This window comes from Panthera leo, chromosome D2 (genome assembly GCF_018350215.1).
Source record: "Panthera leo isolate Ple1 chromosome D2, P.leo_Ple1_pat1.1, whole genome shotgun sequence".
In the NCBI taxonomy this organism is placed as follows: domain Eukaryota; kingdom Metazoa; phylum Chordata; class Mammalia; order Carnivora; family Felidae; genus Panthera; species Panthera leo.
In genome coordinates, this window is record NC_056689.1 from 26,837,738 (window position 1) to 26,857,818 (window position 20,081).

Consider the following 20,081-nt stretch of genomic DNA (forward strand, 5'->3'; position numbering starts at 1 on the left):
GGAGGGGCAGAGAGAGAGGGAGAGGGAGAGAATCACAAGCAGGCTCCATGCTGTCTGCACAGAGCCTATCATGGGGCTGGGTCTCAGGAACAATGAGATCATGACCTGAGTCTCCTTTAATTTACTGAGCCACCCAGGCGCCCCTAGAATTTGTTTTTGTTTTTTTTAATTTTTTTTTTTTTACTTTATATATTTTTGAGAGAGAGAGAGATAGACAGACAGACAGACAGAGAGAGAACAGCAGGGGAGGGGCAAAGAGAAGGAGAGACAAAATCCCAAGCAGGCTCTGTGCTGTCAACACAGAGACTGACATGGGGCCAAACTCACAAACCCTGAGACAACGACCTGAGCTGAGATCAAGAGTCAGATGCTGAACCGACTGAGCCACCCAGGCGCCCCTAGAATTTGTTTTTCATTTGAAGAACAGAATCCGGTGTTTGATAGGTGCTCACTAAATATTTTTGAATACATGCATAAATAAATGAATATGTGAAAGAACAAATATTTCCATGAATCTTTGACTCCTCTTAATATCTCCTTGGCCTTCATATCACTGTATTTTGTTTTGCCTTTAAACTATTTACATGAAAAATAATCCCAGGTAGCTTTAGTATTTGTTTAAACTGAAAACTAAAAATTTCCATGAAATATCTTACATGAATTAATTCAGCTTCTTTTTCCAAAGTAATGATATGTTAATGAACTTTAAAAACATTTACAGTTCCCAAATAGTTACAATAAATTATTCTTAAAACAAGTTTGAATAAGTTCCCTATATATGTGAGTAAATTATGATAAGCTAAAACATCTTTTAATGTTCAAAGGGTAAAGTAATATATTTAATATTTTTACTCCTACAAATAATTTGCTTTCATTTCTATTTTTCTTGCATATTATCAATGCCATCAGATCAGAAATTTGAAAGAAGCTTTCCCTGAAGATTTAGCTTTTCCCTGTAGAACATAGGGAAATATTCTTTGAAGATAATGATGGAATTTGGGGAGGTTCAGGATATTTTCCTAAGGAAAACTTCAAGTTCATCTCTCCCTTTGAAAACATTTAATTTCCAAAAATATCTAATTTAAAACTCTGGACAATTTGGCCTTTACAGTAATGGAATTGTGATGGCTCCTTCTTTTACTTCTCTCTTCTGTTTTTCATTGGTTATTATATACATACAAAAAATATTGGAATCCAAAATAGTTCCATGAATTCAAATTTTGATATACATCCTATTTATGATAAAAAATAATCTAACAAAATAAATATAAAAATTTGAAGACCCTGAGTAAGTTTCCATGAAGAAAGTAAAATTAAAGAGCTGCTCTGCCATTATATGAGCAAAAGAAGACAGCCTCACATTTTAACTATCATGGTAATTACAATGGTATTGGTAATAAATATTTATATAATTGCACATGAATGATCAGTGCCCTTTTTGGAAAGACAAAGCAGAAATGACCTAGTCAATGAGACTGACAGAAAAGGTACAGGCACTGAGATCAACTCCCACTCACAATTATAGAATATGGTCACAAAATGTAAATATCAAAGATTACTTTCAAGGTAGTCCAAGTGAGGGATAGAACCAGTAGAGGCAAATATCAACTATGGTGGAGTGATCAACATAACCCCAAAACTTAGAGAAGGTAAGCGAATTTAACTAAAGGGAGGATCCCTCTCACCCCAAATTAAAAATGACCTGAACAACTACATACCAGAGTAACAAGAATTTAGTATCTCTCTGAGGCTCCCTCCCTGTATAACATCATTGATGATACCTAAACACACCTGATCATAAGAAAATAAAGGATGAGATTCCCAGTCTGAAAGCCCGATAAAGGACAGGAGACAATGGTTGGTGTCATGTAGTCATGAAGGGAGAGATCAAAATTTTCATGAGAGAGTGGTTACAGAATAGGACAACTGGTCTAAGCTATCTAAGAAAAGAAAAGTAAAATGACAACCACTTGGGGGAAAGTGGAAGGATCTGAGACAAGAGAACATGACAACGTTGAGAATAAGGCATTAAAAGTTTTAGAAATGAGGAAATTAGAAATAGAAGTAAGAATTTAAGATATCCAATGTGTGTGGGGGGAATCCTATTTATAGGATATATTCATCAAAGTATTGTAAAAGAGCAAATAAACTTCAAGCTGCACTAATAAAGAGTTCTTGAAACACAGCAGGAATAAGACTGATAAAATTAGTTATATTCACAGCCTCTATTGGAATATTTTATTGGACATTCTGTTGGAATGCTTTACCAGTTTACTTTTTTTTAAACCAGTTACTTTTAAACTCATTGGACCATTGGTTTAGGATAAAGATTATTGCAGATTTTTTTCCTATAAAAATAAATATTTTAAAATATAAAATTAATTCAATATTCTTATACAAGTATCCATATGTCACTATCCCAAAGAAATTATTATCAGTTAAATTTCTGCGATCCTGCTATACAAATGGACAATGGCCAGACTAAATATGACAATAGAGATTTGACCTGCAAACTGCAGCAACTAGGTCAGGAGACCAAACCACAGGCTCTCTAGCAACTGGACAGGAATGGTCAAGACTTTGACAATGATAGCTGCCCTACCTATATGCCTCACTTTAAATTCAGTGACAATCAGAGAGAGCAAAATATGCTCCCCAAACCAATCGCATATGATGCCCTGCTTCTGGTCAGCTCACCTGCATCTTCCTTGTGTCAACAATTTCCAATCACAGATACCTGAAGTCTTTCTTTTTTATTTTTTTCCCCTTTTAAAGCTTTCTGTCTTCCCTGTCTGCCTTTGAGTCCCTGCCAAAAGCAAGTGACGGCAGCTGACTCCTTTGCTACAGCAAGCTCTGAATCAATTGTCTTGTACATTCTCATTTGGGTGGTCTTTGCTTGCTCCCACGTTTCTAATACTTTAATCACCTGTTCTCTAAGATGATGCATAATTTAATTCTGTCCACCTGAATCTCTGCAGAGTCACACAATTCAGAACTGTTTTGCTACTTGGAAATGGATATAGCTGCCTCATAAATTCACTACAGCCAGACATTGAGATGCCAAATTTCAGGTAAGAGTATCTGTGTCCTCACTCTCAGTTAATTTTAATAAACAATTACTAAGATGTTACATAAGCTGAATTCTTGCCCATTACTTATTATGTCAAAATATATGTAAATTTTTTATCATGTAAGTATAACTGGCATATAGAATCATTCTTATTTATGTTAAAGCATTTCTCTTTGGCACTACTGAATAATGATTCCAGTGATTTAAGACTTCACAAAATTTTACACTAAGACTACACAAATTTTCACTAATTTTTACAGGGAGAATATTCATGGAAAGGACAATGATAATACCGTATAAGTGCTCTAACATGATGCCCAACAAGAAAAAAAAGTAAGCCATGGAATATAGAAAAATAACTTTTCTTCCATGATATGATTATTTATTTCAAATATAAAATGAATGCGTTCTTCAAGTTATTATTTGGAAAGCCAGAAATGTTTTTCATAATCTTAAATGACGTGCATACTTTATATTTTCAATCATTTGTTAGATATTTATGTGTATATTTAATACATATGAGAAAGAAACTTCAGTAGCCCTATCAAATAAAGCAAAAATTAAATTTGTCTGCCTTTATAGTTTAAATCATAAGCTGGAATACTGTTTTTAAAAGGAGAAAATGTAAAATTTACTAGTATTTCTTATTTCTTATTCCTTTTGTTGTGTGGTAAAACATTTAAATTGCTATTGTTGTGAACACATTATATTAGAACATAAACGTTTTACCTCAGAAAGCAAAATAAACCATGTGCAAAGACATTCCATATTTAACAAATAAAAAGATGTGACACATAGAACACATCTTTTTTTAAATCTCTTTTTTTAATTTTACTTTTTAAAAGTTTATTTATTGACTTGGACAAAGAGACTGAGTGGGGGAGGGGCAGTGAGACCGAGAGAGAGAGAGAGAGAGAGAGAGAGAGAGAGAGAGAGAGAGAGAATCCCAAGCAGATTCCACACTGTCAGCACAGACACACTGTCAGCACAGAGCCCCATGCGGGGCTGGAATTCACGAACGGTGAGTTCATGACCTGAGCTGAAATCCAGTCACTTGTTTAACTGACTGAGTCACGCAGGCTTCGCAGAACACCTGAGTTTTTATACATTTTATCTACGCTTCTAGAAAAGCTTTAATTCTGAAGCCCTGGCTGAATAAGTGGCAAGGTGAGTTTCCACCCGTTCCTCTGCTCATTTTCAATTCCATCTCTCAGAAGCGTATCTTAAAGAAAAAGAAGGTGAGGCAAAAAGTTTTCTTAAATATAAGGCTGTATTCAGGGGGAAGTATGTGAAGGGTGAAGAACAAATGTACCCTCATCTCCAAATCTCGTGCTTCATCTGCCATCACTCTACAGCTGCAACATCCAAAGACTCCTCTTCTACAGATAAATGCAACATTATTTCCACATGAGTATTTCTGAGTACTCTTTCCCTTTCCCTTCAGATGAATGGGTTTCAAAGTACATCCCTGATTGCCCAGTCATTACTTAGGATATCCTGGACAAAAGGAAAGCTGGGAGCTCAGTGGCCCACGTCCTTTACATCTACACACTCCTGTGTGTTTTAGGTTAATGCTTGACTGCCATAGGCCATGCTTAAAATAGAAGAACAAAATGCCTTAAGAAATTTGGCCCATTTGTAGAAAGGTAGGCTTAGCTAGTGGATCAGGTCACAACTCTGAAAACATCTTAAGAATATTATACAAACAGAAAACCAGGAGAATTGCCAGTTGCATTATTATGTATACAAGATAAGCCAGTTCCAACCCTTTTAGAAAGTGCAGCATGCACCATTCACGTTGGGTAACTAATGAAAATGAAATAAAAAGTTGTATTTTTTCCATGTTTATCATACATGTAGTTGGGCTTATAACACTAATTGAAAATGTTCAGTTGCAATATTTCAGAGGCATTTGAATAACCGTATGATTATCCAAATTTAGCCCAGGAAGACTGGTCCAATACCAGAAAAGTGGTATGTATTAACTAGGTTATCTAGATTTAGAAATCATCAAAATGTGATGTTACTGTTTATAAGCAGTTCTTTTTTTCTTATTGATAAATAGCAATCTTCAAAATTTCAGAAGGAAGTATCAAGAAAAAAATAGCTTCAGTTTGATATAGGAAATCAGCATACATGACTTGACATGTAAATAAACACATTTCCTGCATTCTTTTCTCTCCTCCAAAGTTTTCTTTAGGACGTCATTCTCATAAACACATAATTGGGCCATTAGAATGCAACTAAAAATGCAGACAATCTGATAATGAAAGGTCTTCTCATCTTTCTGTTGTGTGGTCAACAGCTCAGTAGAGATCTTCATTCAACATCTGTGATCATCTCTCATGTGCTTGGGCATAAATAGCCTCAGTGAGAAGAACTTTCAAACCTTTACTTTCTCTATTTCGATCCCAACTCCTGTCAAGATTATGTAGTTTCTCAAGCTAAATTTCTGCCGGCATCATGTCTACTTCTATCTGTTATCATACCATTAGGCCTTTTCCTTTCACCTCTCTGCTTTGCTGCCCATCTTTGTATTCTCCTCGCCTCTTTGTCCATTGTATTTTATGCTGCCTGGAGGAATTGGTATATCTTTAATAATACCAAGGAAAATGCCTGGTATTCAGTAAATCATTAGAAAATGAACCAAAAGAAATTCTACAGAAGCCTACAGATTTTGTCAAAATAATACATCATTTTTTAAAATAAAAATTGACATCACATTGTGTCTTAAAATATATAATTTGATGAGGATAGGTATATCTCCTGGTATATATTTTGAAAAAATAGTTTTAAAAAAAATAGTGAGGGGCTCCTAGGTGGCTCAATCAGTTGAGTGTTCAACTTTGGCTCAGGTCATGATCTTGCGGTTCATGGGTTTGAGCCCCTCATAGGGCTCTGTGCTGACAAGAGCCTGCAGCCTGTTTCAGATTCTGTGTCTCCCTCTCTCACTGTTCCTCCCCCATTCACACTCTGTCTCTCTCTCTCTCTCTCTCTCAAAAATAAACATTAACTTTTTTTAAAATAATACTGCTTAAAGCAGTATTACGTTTATCTAAGTATTTTCAATTTTTTAAACTTTATTAATTCTGACATTAAAACTGATATACCCTTAGAAATCATATTTGACAAAGATGAGTATGATGGGTTTTGTTTCTTGTTTAAGGAGGGGCTATATTTTTTATCTTTTTCCTCACAAATTTTCCAGCAACAATTAAAAAATACATCCTAAGAGGGGCACCTGGGTGGCTTAGTCGGTCAAGCGTCCATCTTCTGCTGTCATAATCTTGCAGTTCATGAATTTGAGCCCCATGTCCAGCTCTGTGCTGACAGCTCAGAGCCTGGAGCCTGCTTTGGATTCTGTGTCTCCCTGTGTCTCTGCCCCTCCCCACTCACGCTGTCTCTCTTTCTCTCAAAAATAAAAAATAAACATTAAAAAAAAACCCACATCCTAAGTGATCATACAAGATACAATTAAATATCTAGAAAGTTTTACCTAGAGCTTGTCTCCTGTTCAGATGAGGAAAAGAATAAGATGTTCTAAAGTGTTATATAAACTATGAAATGTGGGAACTGTTTAGGTTCAGTCCAGATACTGCCTGGACATAATTTACCTGATGTAACACAAGGAAAAGGGGGAACAATTTATGAAGAAAACATTAGTAAATAATCTAAACTCTAAATATCATAAAAAGAAAACTTTCACAACCCTAATAAATCCTCCTGCGGCTTCTGGCTTAAGATGACAGCTTGTCACATGTATATAATTTTTCTCCTTTTCCAAATCCCACTAAAACTACAGATGCATTTTTTCTTTTAAAGACCTAAATGTTCTAGAATGGAAAGAACATAATGGGACAAGAGACAACAGTAAGAACTATTAGGACGCTAGAAAGCAGATGCCAAGTGGGACATAATCTGGTCAACCTGAGAAAGCCAGAGTCCAAACTGGCAGTGAGAAAACGAAGGATTAAACTGATTTAAACATAAAGATTCACGTACGACTGGAATTTGAGGTGAAGAGGAGAGCTGAAAAAAGTGGTTCAGTCCTCTCAACTATTCCCCACCATTGAACATCGGCTTCTCCTTTACCTCCAGAAAGTCTAAAGATTATTCTCCAGAAAAGAAATAAAATCTTTCATTGGAAGCCTTTAGACTTACTTAAAAGGTAGAGACCCTGTTACTGATGACAGGGGTATTGAGTGAATGTGTGAATACTCAGTAGTAAATGGAAAGACTATCAGTCATTCCACTCTCTGCACCTCTGCTTCCAGAGCCCTTACCTTCCAGGCAGGAATTTGGAAGATGCTTCCCTGGGAAACTAATCAGTACAAGGGGAAAGGCTTATTTTCCTCTAGCAAGTCTAAAGTACTTAAGTCTGATTGTAAAAAGCACCAGATTCTGAAGAAAAGGGATGCTGAGTTTTAGAAAACGCCATAGGCTCCGCATAATAATGTAACATACATTGTGTAACTATGCAGATGATCCTTCATCAAGGAAAAATCATGTTTAAAAAACTAAAGCCTGACTTTTCTGCCCTGGAATGAATGTATCACAGTAGTAGTGACAGGGATGCTTCACTCCATTGGTAGTTGTTCACAAACAACCAGAATAAAATCTCCATGTCTCCAGTTAAGGCTGGAAGAAACACTAAATGGTTAGTGTGCCAAAGGGCTTATGCCAAGCTCAGAGGTGGCTACCTCAGGTTTTATGGAACTAATTTTTCCAGCTCCTGGTATAGTACTTTCTAGGACTTGACCAAGTTTCTGTTAGCCTCTACCACAATTTCCAAAGCCTGACTAATTATATGGGTCTCCCAACTGTGGCTAGACCCCCGTGGGTCGAGTCTCTGCTAGTACCGTCTAAAAGTGCTGTCGTTCTTCCTGAATGTAATTCTTAGATTTCTTTTCCTTCTATCATGCCACCGCCATGATCACAATTCTTAAAAAGTTCCCCATTTCCTACTTCTTAAAAAAATACCACAACAAAAACTCCTATCTATTTTTAAGGCCTTTTTGTAATCTATCACTGTCTTCGTACCCATCTTAACTTCATGTTGTATTTATATAGTTTTCTTAGAGACCCCCCCAAATGGATCTGCCTCATTCCCATCCTCTAGCCTCCACCTTTGTGGATTTTCTCTCTTATGTCATCTCCTTCCACAATCTAATCCCCATCTTTCATCCAAATTCTAATACAAACTTTACTTGTTCATACTTTTGTTCTCTGCTTACTCTATTCCCCAATGATAACCCCCCTCTTCTGAAATCCTAATGGTTTACAGCTAAACGAATACAATGCATTAGATAATTGTTATTATTTCCAACGTGTCTCTTTGTTTTCCCCTTGGGGAAAAGACTGGGTCTCGTTCTGTGTTTCACCCACGGATAAAGACTTGCAATACGATGAATAGATATCCAGATTCTGAAGTTCGACCAACTTTGATTCAAATTCAATTTCATTTGTGTATCCTTGAGCAACTGAAAGGATCTCTATGAATCACAGTTTCTTTAATAATGAAATGGGAAATATAATAATCAAACTATGCTGAGATATGAATGAGAAAACATATATTTTTCATAGTGTACACAGTAAGCATTCATCAAAGCCTAATAATTGCTTCTTATTGATAATAAAATAGTAATTGAAAGAAATTAGAATACTCAGTGATGCTCTAGAAAAGATAATGTATATTTTTTTTCTTTTTATTATTTAAAAAATATATAACCACTTACATTCTATGTGTGGGACAAAGAGTGTACTGTACTCCCAAAAATCGACTACTTGTTGATAAATACTGCACTGCCAGCTATGACCCCTGTTCTCCTGGGTCCCATTATAAACAAGCTAAAACAACTGTAGTGAAAGAAGTGTAATGTGGGTAGAACTAAGGAATAGCCTATCTATAAAACTGCTAAATTTACGGCTCAGAAAAACATTGCAGTGTCTGGAAAAAAAAACAAAACCAAAAACAAAAACCCCCTTAAAACAGAACTGGGAGTGAAAAGGAGTAAAAAGCAAGGTTTTATCCACTTTAAAACAATTGGAGATTTATCACAGTTTATATGAACTAAAATGAAACTGAATCCAGATTGAGTTCAAGGGCAACAGATGATCAAGGTTCAACATTCAATTTTGCTACTCTTCCTTTTCCCGCAATTTGAACACATAGTATTCCTGTTCTGTGGATGCCTTTGGCATCCTATGGTGACACCTATAGATTGTGAGAAAGTTGGGCTGTTTAACTTTCGTGAAACAAGAAATGTGTCTATTTTCCAATGAATTATCACTCCTTGGAGTTGTGAATCCTCTTCTAGCACCCTAGCCACAGATTACAAAACCCTTAAAATCACTGAGCATCCTTTCCAAAAACATATTTCAGCATTCTTTTCCAACTTGATTCAAAGTATGTAACAATAAAACATGCATTCATTTGGGCGTGAGACAGATGAAGAGCAGGAAAAACTGCCCTGAAGTCTGTATCCTCACCACTTGGTTGGTGACATATCTTTACCTTTCCACTTTTTGTTCTACATCCCAGCCTCATTGCCTTTCTTTCCCAGCCTGAGCACAGCCAGTTATTTCATTTATTTTTTTTTTCATGTTTCAAGTTTTTATTTAAAATATAAGTACTTACCATATAGTGTTGTATTAGTTTCAGGAGTAGAATTTAGTGATTCATCACTTACATATAATACCCAGTGCTCATCACAATAGTACCCTCCTTAATATCTATCACTCATTCAGCCCATCCCCTGCCCACCTCCCCTCCAACAACCCTTAGTTTGTTCTCAATTGTTAAGAGTTTTTCTTATGTTTTGACTCTCTTTTCTCAGTTTATGTATTTTGAGGTGGGGGAGGGCAGAGAGGGAGGGAGAGAGAATCCCAAGTAGGTGTCATGCTTTCAGCACAGACCCCCAACAGAGGGCTCAATCTCACAAACCATGAGATCAAGACCTAAGCCAAAATCAAAGGTCCGAAACTTAACTGACAGAGCCATCCAGCCTCCCCACTTCCATCACTTTTTTTTTCCTTTCCCCTATTTTCATCTCTTTTGTTTCTTAAATTCCACATATGAGTGAAATCATATGGTTTGTCTTTCTCTGACTTATTTCACTTTGTGTAATATATTCTAACTGTATCCACATCTTTGCAAATGGCAAGATTTTATTCTTTTTTGTGTTTGAGTAATATTCCGTTGTACATATATACCACATCTTGTTTATCTACTCATCAGTCAATGTGCATTTCAGTTCTTTCCATAATTTGGCTATTGTTGATAATGCTGCTATAAATATTAGGACGCATGTGCCCATTAGAATCAGTATACTTGTCTCCTTTGGGTATATACCTGTAGTGAAGTTGCTGGGTTGTAGGGTAGTTCTATTTTTAACTTTCTAAGGAAACTTCATACTGTTTTCCAGAGTGGCTGCAGCAGTTTCCATTCCCACCAACAGTGTAAGAGTGTTCCCCTTTCTCTGCATCCTCCCCAAAATCTGTTGTTTCCTGCATTGTTAATTTTAGTCATTCCCACAGGTGTGAGATGGTATGTCATCATGTGTTTGATTTGTATTTCTCTGATGATGAGTGATGTTAAGCATCTTCCGTGTGTCTGTTGGCTATCTGCATATCTCCAATGGAAAAATGTCTATTCCTATCTTCTGCCTATTTCTTTGTGTTTTAAGTCTATTTATTTATTCTGAGAGAAAGATGGCACATGCACATGAGCAGGCAGGGGCAGAGAAAGAATCCCAAGCAGGCTTTCTCCCTGTCAGTGCAGAAGCCAACGTAGGACTTAATCTCACAAACCATGAGATCATGACCTGAGTCAAAATCAACAGTCAGAGGCTTAACCAACAGCCACCCAGGTGCGCCCATCCATTTCTTAACTGGATTATTTGTGTTTTAGATGTTGAGTTTGATACCTTCTTCATAGATTTTGGATACTTACCTTTTATCAGATATGTCATTTGCAAATATCTTCTCCCATTCCTTCAGTTGCCTTTTAGTTTTGTTGACTGTTTTCCTTCACTATGTAGAAGCTTTTCATCTTGGTGATGTCCCAATAGTTCATTTTTGCTTTTGTTTCCTTTGCCTCAGGGGATATGTAGAATAAAAAGTTGCTCTGACCCAGGTCAGAGATGTTGCTGCCTGTGTTCTCCTCTAGGATTTTCATAGTTCCCTGTCTAAAATTTAGGTCTTTCATTAATTTTTTAAATTTATTTTTGTGTGTGGTATAGGAAAGTGGTCCAGTTTCATTCTTTTGCATGGTGCATCCCAGTTTTTCCAACACCATTCATTGAAAAGAATTTTTTCCATTGGTTATTTTTTCCTCCTTTGCTGATGATTAGTTGACCATATAGTTGGGGGTCCATTTCTGGGTTTCCTATTCTGTTCCATTGATCTATGTGTCTGTTTCTGTGCCAGTGCCCCACTGTTTTGATGAATACAGCTTTGTAATATAGCTTGAAATCTGGCATTGTAATGCCTCTAGCTTTGTTTATCTTTGTCAAGATTGCTTTAGCTATTCAGGGTCTTTTGTTGTTCCATACAAATTTTAGGATTGTTTGTTCTGTCTCTATGAAAACTGTTGGTGGTATTTTGATAGAGATCATATCAAATGTGTAGATTACTTTGGGCGGTATAAACATTTTAATAATATTTGTTCTTCTAATCCATCAGCATGCAATTTTTTTCCATTTCTTTGTGTCATCTTTAACTTCTTTCATAAGTGTTCCTCTAGTTTTCAGAGTACAGATATTTTACCTCTTTGGTTAGGTTTATTCCTAGGTATCTAATGGTTTTTGGTGCAATTGCAAATGGGATCAATTCCTTGATTTCTCTTGCTGCTGCTTCATTATTGGAGTATAGAAATGCAACAGATTTCTCTACATTGATTTTGTATCCTACAACATTACTGAATTTTTGAATGAGTTCTAGCAATTTTTTGGTGGAGTCTTTCAAGTTTTCTACATGGAATATAATGTTGTCCACAAATAGTGAATGTTTGACTGCTTCCTTGACAATTTGGATTCCTTTCGATTTTTTTCTTGTTGCTGTTTGATTGCTGAGGTTAGGACTTCCAGTACTATGTTAAATAACAACGGTGAGAGTGATATCCCTGTCTTGTTCCTGACCATAAAGGAAAAACTCTCTTTTTTTCTCCATCAAGCATTATATTAGTTGTAGGTATTTCATATATGGTCTTTATGATGTAGAGGTATGTTCCCACTGTCCTTACTTTGTTGAGAGTTTTTATCTAGAATGGATGCTATATTTTATCAAATGCTTTTCTTCCTCTATTGATAAGATCATATGGTTCTTATCCTTTCTTTTATTAATGTGGTGTATCCTGTTGATTTATTTGCAAATATTGAACCATCCTTGCAACCCAGGAATAAATCATACTTGATCTTGGTGAAAGACTCTTTTAATGTACTGTTGGATTTGTTTGCTATTATTTTGTTGAGAATTTTTGCATCCATGATCATCAGGGATACTGGCCTGTAATTCTTATTTTTAGTGGAGTCTTTGGTTTTGGAATCAAGGTAATGCGGGCCTCATAGAACGAGTTTGAAGTTTTCCTTTCATTTATATTTTTTGGAACAGTTTCAAAAGAATAGATACTGGGGTGACTGGGTGGCACAGTTGGTTAAGTATCTGACTCTTCATTTCAGATAAGGTCATGGTCTCACAATTCTTGAGTTTGAACCCCATGTGCAGCTCTGTGCTGACATGCAGAGCCTGTTAAGAATTCTCTCTCCCTCTCTCTCTGCCCCTCCACTGCTTGCCCTCTTTCTCTTTCTCTCAAAATAAATAAACTTAAAAAAAAAGAATAGGTATTAATTCTTCTTAAAAAGTTTGGTAGAATTCCCCCAGGAAGACATCTGGCCGTGGACTTCTGTTTGTTGGGAGATTTTTGATAACTGATTCAATTCTTTGCTGGTTATCAGTTTGTTCAAATGTTCTATTGCTTCCTGTTTCATCTTGATAGTTTAGATATTTCTAGGAATTTATCCATTTCTTCCAGATTGCCCAATTTGTTGATGTTTAGTTTTCATAATATTCTCTTATAATTGTTTGTATTTCTGTGGTGTTGGTTGTGATCTCCCCTCTCTCATTTCAGGTTTTATATATTTGGGTCCTTTTTATTTTCTTTTTTATAAGTTGGGCTGGGGGTTATCAATTTTATCAATTCTTTCAAAGAACCAGTTCCTGGTTTCATTACTCTGTTTTACTTTTTTTTCCCTATATCATTCATTTCTTCTCTAATCTTTCTTATAATTTCCCTTCTTCTACTGGTTTTAGCCTTCACATCTTGTTCTTTTTTGAGCTCCTTTAGGTGTAAGGTTAGGTTGTGTTTTGAGATTTTTTTTCTTGCTTCTTGAGATAGACCTATATTGCTTTATAGTTCCCTATTATGACAGCTTTTACTGCATCCCAAAAGTTTTGAACTGTTTTGAATTCATTGTCACTTTTCCATGTATTTTTTTTTTTTTTTTACTTCTTTAATTTTCTGGTTGGCCCATTCATTATTTAGTTGTATGTTCTTTAACCTCCATATGCTTGTGGTCTTTCCCAATTTTTTCTTGTGGTTGATTTCAAATTTCATAGTGTTGTGGTCAGAAAATATGTGTGGTATGACCTTAATCATTTTGTATTTGTCAAAGACTGATTTTTGACCTTATATGTGGTCTATCCTGGAGAATGTCCCATGTGCACTCCAAAAGAATGTGTATTGTTATGGGTTAGGATTAAATGTTCTAATATATGTGTTGAAACCACCTGGTCCAGTGTGTCATTCAAAGCCATTGTTTCCTTGTTGATTTTCTGCTAAGATGATCTGTCCATTGTTGTAAGTGGGGTGTTAAAGTACCTATTATTGTACTATGATCAATGAGTTTCTTTATGTTTTTTATTAAATTTTTATATATTTAGGTTCTCTCAAGTTGGGTGTATAAATATTTACAATTGTTAGATCTTCTTGTTGGACAGACCCCCTTATTATGATATAGTGAACTTCTTCATCTCTTGTTACAGCCATTGGTATAAAATTCAGTTTTTCTGATATAAGTATGGCTACTCCAGCTTTCTTTTGATGTCCATTAGCATGATAAATCATTCTCCATCCCGTCACTTTCAATCTGCAGGTGACTTTAGGTCTCAAATGAATCTCTTAAAGGCAGCATATAGATGAATCTTGTGTTTAATCCATTCCAATACCCTATGTCTCTCTCTCTTTTTTAATGTCTATTTATTTTTGAGAGAAACAGACACACAGAACCTGAAGCAGACTCAAGGCTCCAGGCTTTCAGCACAGAGCCTGACACAGGTCTCAAACTCACAAACTGTGAGATCATGACCTGAGCTGAAGTCAGACACTTAACCAACTGAGCCACCCAGGTGCTCCCCTATGTCTCCTGATTGGAGCATTTAGTCAGTTTACATTCAGAGTGATTATTGATAGATATGAATTTAGTGCTATTGTATTACCTGTAAAGACAGTGTTTATGGAGATTTTCTCTGCTCCTTTCTAGTCTTTGTTGCTTTTGGTCATTCTCTGTCACTAAATAGTCCCCTTTAATATTTATTGCACAGCTGGTTTAAAGGTCACAAACTTCTTTAATTTTTGTTTGGCTGGGAAACTCTATTTCTCCTTCTATTCTGAATGACAGACTTGCTGGATAGAGTTTTCTTGGGTGAATATTTTTCCTATACAGCACATTGAATATATCATGCCACTCCCTTCTCCCCTGCCAATTTTCTATGGAAAGGTCTGCTTTAACCTGAGCTGTCTTCCCTTGTTAGTTAGGAAGTTCTTTTCCCTTGCTGCTTACTTATATCTGTATTTTGCAAATTTTACTATGATATGTGTTGGTGTTGGCTTGCTTTTTTAAATTTTGATGGGAGTTCTCTGCACCTCCTGGATTTAGATGTCTGTTTCCTTCCCCAGATTAGGGAAGTTTTCAGCTATAATTTGCTCAAATAAACCTTATGCCCCCTTTTCCCTCTCTTCTTCTGGGATTCCTATGGTGTGAATAATACTATGCTTAATGAAGTTGCTGAGGTCTCTAGGTCTACATTCATGTCCAATACTTTTCCTTCCCTCTAGTTTTAAGCTTCATCATTTTCTATAATTTTATTTTTTATATCACTTGTTTGTTCCTCTGCCTTTTCCATCCTTGTCTCATTACATTCAATCAGTTTCACATCTTGGTTATAGCATTTTTTATTTTGGCCTGACTAGTTAAGCCCTTTATCTCTGTAGTAAGGAACTCCCTGGTGTCTTCTATGCTTTTCTAAAGTGCAACTAGTATCCTTATTAATCTTATTTTAAATTCTGGATCTGGTATATTGCTTATATCTGTTTCCATTAGATCCCTGGCCATAACCTTTTATTGCTCTTTCTTTTGGGATGAATTCCTCTGTCTTGGCATTTGTCTAGGTCTCTGTCTTTTTCTGAGTGGCAGGAAAACTTGGTATGTTTCCTGATCCTGAGAGTAATGACTTTATTAAGAAGAGGTTATACACTATACAGGGCCTGGAGCTTCAGGAAATATCTTGTGTATGTATCTGTGTGCAATTGCTGCTGTGTTTTGGCTGAGAGTGGATCTTAAGCATCCTCATGCACACGCAAAAAAGATAACTATGTGAATTGATGGATGGATATATAGATCTATAGATCTATATCTACATATATATATATATATATATAGAGAGAGAGAGAGAGAGAGAGAGAGAAGCAAGTTGAAACCAACTAAATAATAACAATTTATGAAAAGCAATCCTTACCTCTACAAAGGGAAAGCAGGTATTTTTAACCTTGTATGATTTCATTTCTTGTGATGATCTCCCTACCTCTAAACAATATACTTTCTTCTCTAAGATATAATTTATTGACTTTTCCTAAAAATGAGAATTTAGGTCACTTATAAGACTTCATCTTTTTTTCTCCCCCTCCTTTCCTTAGTTTGATGAATTTATATATCTTCATTGTTTATATTTACAATACTTGATGATGTCATTTTATTCATAAAATTTTTTTTTATTTTATGTGTTAGTTATATCTTTGCTTCCATCTATGTATGATGAAAAGATACCCACTTTCACTCTTCTGCCTTTTAATGCTCTCTCCATATCTTATTCATACTGCAACTTCTCTCCACTACATCTTCTTTTTTGTTAAGATAGGTAATATTTATATTATTCTCAATAATTAAATCCCCCATGCTTATGTTATAGGCTGGTTCTGAAAATAAGGATTAATAAATAGCATTTTAATTATTATATCACTGATATAATTAACCTATGTAGGAAACATACATGAAGGAAACATTTCCTGTAAAAAGTTGAATTAGAGTTTAGACATGGTTTAAAGTGTCCATAGATTTATATGGAAAACAGCACATTATGGACAGAAATATAAACTAAAGCAATGTTTAATCTCAGTTTGATAAATAGGGCAATGAGAAGTGTTTTCATTCTGCAGTGTAAATAATTAGAGTATATATATATATATATATATATATATATATATACACATATATATATATACCTCTCTCTTTTTTTCATATACATATATATGCATATGAAAATATATACATCCATCAATTCACATAGTTATCTTTTCTGTGTGTGCATGAGATCTACTCTCAGCCAATTTCAAGTATATAATACAATATTATTAACAATAGTCACCATACTGTATATTAGATACTCCTAGAGTTTATTCATCTTACAACTGAAAGTGTGTGCTCTTTGACTAACATCTCCCCATTTCCTCTACCCCTCACTGCCCACCATTCATTTGTTTCTATGAGTTTGATTTTTTTCTAAGATTCCACATACAAGTGATACCATCCAGTATTAGTCTTTCTTATGGCCGAAAAATATTCCATCATATATAAATCTGTCTATCTTCCTATCTATCTACCCAGCTATCAACATAGATACCACATTTTCTTTATTAATTCATCTTTTGAAGGACACCAACGTTGTTTCCATATCTTGGCTATTGTGAATTATGCTGCAATGAACATGGGAATGCAGAAATTTCCTCAAGATAGTTATTTCATTTCCTTTATCTATGTAACCAAAATAAATAAATAAAAGGCATTCTTTATGAAACTGTGTATGTAATACACAGAAATAGATATAGATATAGATATAGATGATATAGATACAGATAATGTCAAAGTTTACAAAAGTTTTTAGTTTATACATTTTGCCAAATTACTATAAGGCTTATACCAACATATGATTTCATCACCATATCCTCCTTGTAATAAGCCTATTTTAAAAGTTTTGTCCAATTTTATAAATTTAAAATTTACCTTATTTTAAACTATTTTAGGTTGAATATAATTCACATATTTATGGGTAATATCTTTTATGTGGAGAAACTGAATTACCTGTTCATGTCTTGTTTTCATTTTCTAGGATATTTGGGTCTTTATTCTTTATAATGTCTTAAGTATTATTTATATATAAATGACATAATATTTTTGTTTTTTTATTAGAAATGTTTACCCAATTATCCATTTATATTTCAATATTATTTGGGACATTTTACTGATCTACAGAATTTTTAATGTGGTTCAATTAAATAAGTTCTTCCTTTTTCTCCAATGCTTGGAAAACCTTTCTCAATCTTAATATAAAAGATTTGTGTACATTTTTCCACTTGTTATGATTTTAATTTTACATTTATTACTCTATCCAAAATTTATTTTTGTGCATAATGTATGGTGACATAAGTGAGTATAACAGGTCTGTTTCAGAGTATTCTTTCTGTGGCTTTTATAATTACACCAACACTAAATTAGCTTAATTGTAGTTTTGTATATTTAAGTAACTGGTAGGGCAAGAGCTATTTATTTTACTGCTTTTTGGATAGTTCTACAAAATAATATTTTCAAGCTATAATAAACATTTTATTGCTTCTGGAATTCACACACAATGTATGATTCTTTCATGTATATTATTAAGTCACTGTGATTTAAAATATATTTGTTTGATGTCTCAGTAGCAAAAGATATCACAAATCTTGATGACATATATATCACTACGACTAAAATCATGAAGCTGTGGAAAGCAAACATTCAGAGAGCTCCAACCGAGATCATAATTTGATTTACCAATTTCTTTGTAAAATAATATGCTAATATGATACATAGAGAAGATTCCTAAGGGGAGAAGATATCAGAAATCTCTTCAGATTTCTAAACTCACTTTTTGGCAGTTTATGAGAAACTAACTTTCCCATATTTACTTACCAAAACTTCTAGACCTACACACCTACAACTTTCTAATACTATAGTATTTGTGTTTCTTCTACCACTTGGTTTTAAGCACCTGCCACTCAGAAAAACAGGTTTCAGTACTTTGACAAATGTTTCTAACCCATTGTAAATGTTGTGCATCATTTTCTACATAATTACCTTGTGAAGTCTGTCATCTCCATCATAATCATACACATCTTCTTAGCCAGAACAATGATATCATTGCTTGTATCATCCCATATTTCAATCTCAGCATCCAGTTTACTCTTTACTTTCTTGAAATCAGCAACTTGCTCAGCAATCTTTTCCTTTTCTGACTCAGGCAACTGAGTCATCTTAGCCTAAAACACATGATAATTATATTTATAAGCATTCCATTATATCAAAGAGCATTTTAGGCAGAAGTGGTCATTATAGGATATTCTTAAACTCATTCATTCAAAAACAAAGATGTTGTGTTTTTTTTAAGTGATATAATCAAAACTTTCCAGCATAATTTTTCATATGAAAAATTTCTTAAATTATGAATTTTTGCTCTAGAACTGAGAATAACAATGTATAATTTGGTGTCTGACATATTTAAATCTACTCCTTAATATAAATGTGAGATTTCTCAAATTTCCTTTTTTAAAAAAAATGTTAATGCTTATTTATTTTTGAGATACAGAGCATGAGCAGGGGAGGGGCAGAGAGAGGGAGGCACAGAATCTGAACCAGGCTCCAGGCTCTGAGCTGTCAGGACAGAGCCCAATGCAGGGCTCCAACTCATGAACCCTGAGATCATGACCTGAGCCAAAGGCAGACACTTAACTGACTAAGCCACCCAGGCACCCTGAGATTTCTCAAATTTCTGATGCAATACAAATTTAAATTAATTCAGACTTAATATAATACATCTCATATATTAGAAAAGCATATACTTTATTTATTTAAAGTTTATTTATTCATTTTGAGAGAGAGAGAGAATGAGAGAGAGAGAGAGAGAGAGAGAGAGAGAGAGCATAAGCAAGGGAAAGGCAGAGAGAGAGGAAGAGAGAATACCAAGCAGGCTCCATGCTGTCAGCACACAGACTGATGCAGGGCTCCATCTGATGAACCATGAGATTATGACTTGAACCAAGATCAAGAGTCAGATGCTCAACAGACTGAGCCACTCAGGTGCCCCAGACATATATTTTATCTAATTTTACCAATAGTATGCTTCAAAAGGTGGAAGTATAACAAAATTATCTTGAAATGTCTATTGACATTATAATGTCTATTTATCCTTGTATGTATATACATTCAGATAGATCCTTATTCAAACATTGAATATATACTGGAAAACAATAATAGTATACATATATAAATCATATGTATTAGATAAACACATATTTAAAATTATAAGGATGTATATGTGTATTTTGTCATCATGTACACATTCAAATGTGCATGTATATAAAAACTACTTTGAGGGAAGAGTAAAAATGCTATGGGCAGTAAAAATGCTAAGGCAGCCCTCACTAATTAGCATCCTGAGTTTTGAGGTGTTCTTCTCTCATGAAAAGCAGGGTTGATGTGTTGGCATAGTACTATTCTTTGAATATGTCAAATTTTGTACAATATGCAACTTGTATTTTCACTTGCAATTTGAAATGTAGGATGGGTAGAATACCATCTATACCCCTAAACCACCACATTCACAGCCTTAGCATCTGGGACCTATAACCATCTGTCAAATAAAAAAGAAT

General features: G+C 34.8%; 1 protein-coding gene across 8 annotated transcripts in view; it reads right to left on the reverse strand.

Moving 5' to 3' along the window:
• The window catches only part of CTNNA3 (catenin alpha 3), a 1,696,848-nt gene that overhangs the window by 138,768 nt on the left and 1,537,999 nt on the right, over window positions 1-20,081 (reverse strand). For all 8 annotated transcript variants that reach the window (XR_006194484.1, XR_006194482.1, XR_006194483.1 and 5 more), the window contains one exon: window positions 18,511-18,692. Coding sequence is in view for 4 of the 8 variants with exons in the window: in XM_042908368.1 (XP_042764302.1) it covers window positions 18,511-18,692 (182 nt within the window). In the remaining 4 variants the exon portion in view is untranslated. The remainder of the gene's footprint in view (window positions 1-18,510; window positions 18,693-20,081) is intronic.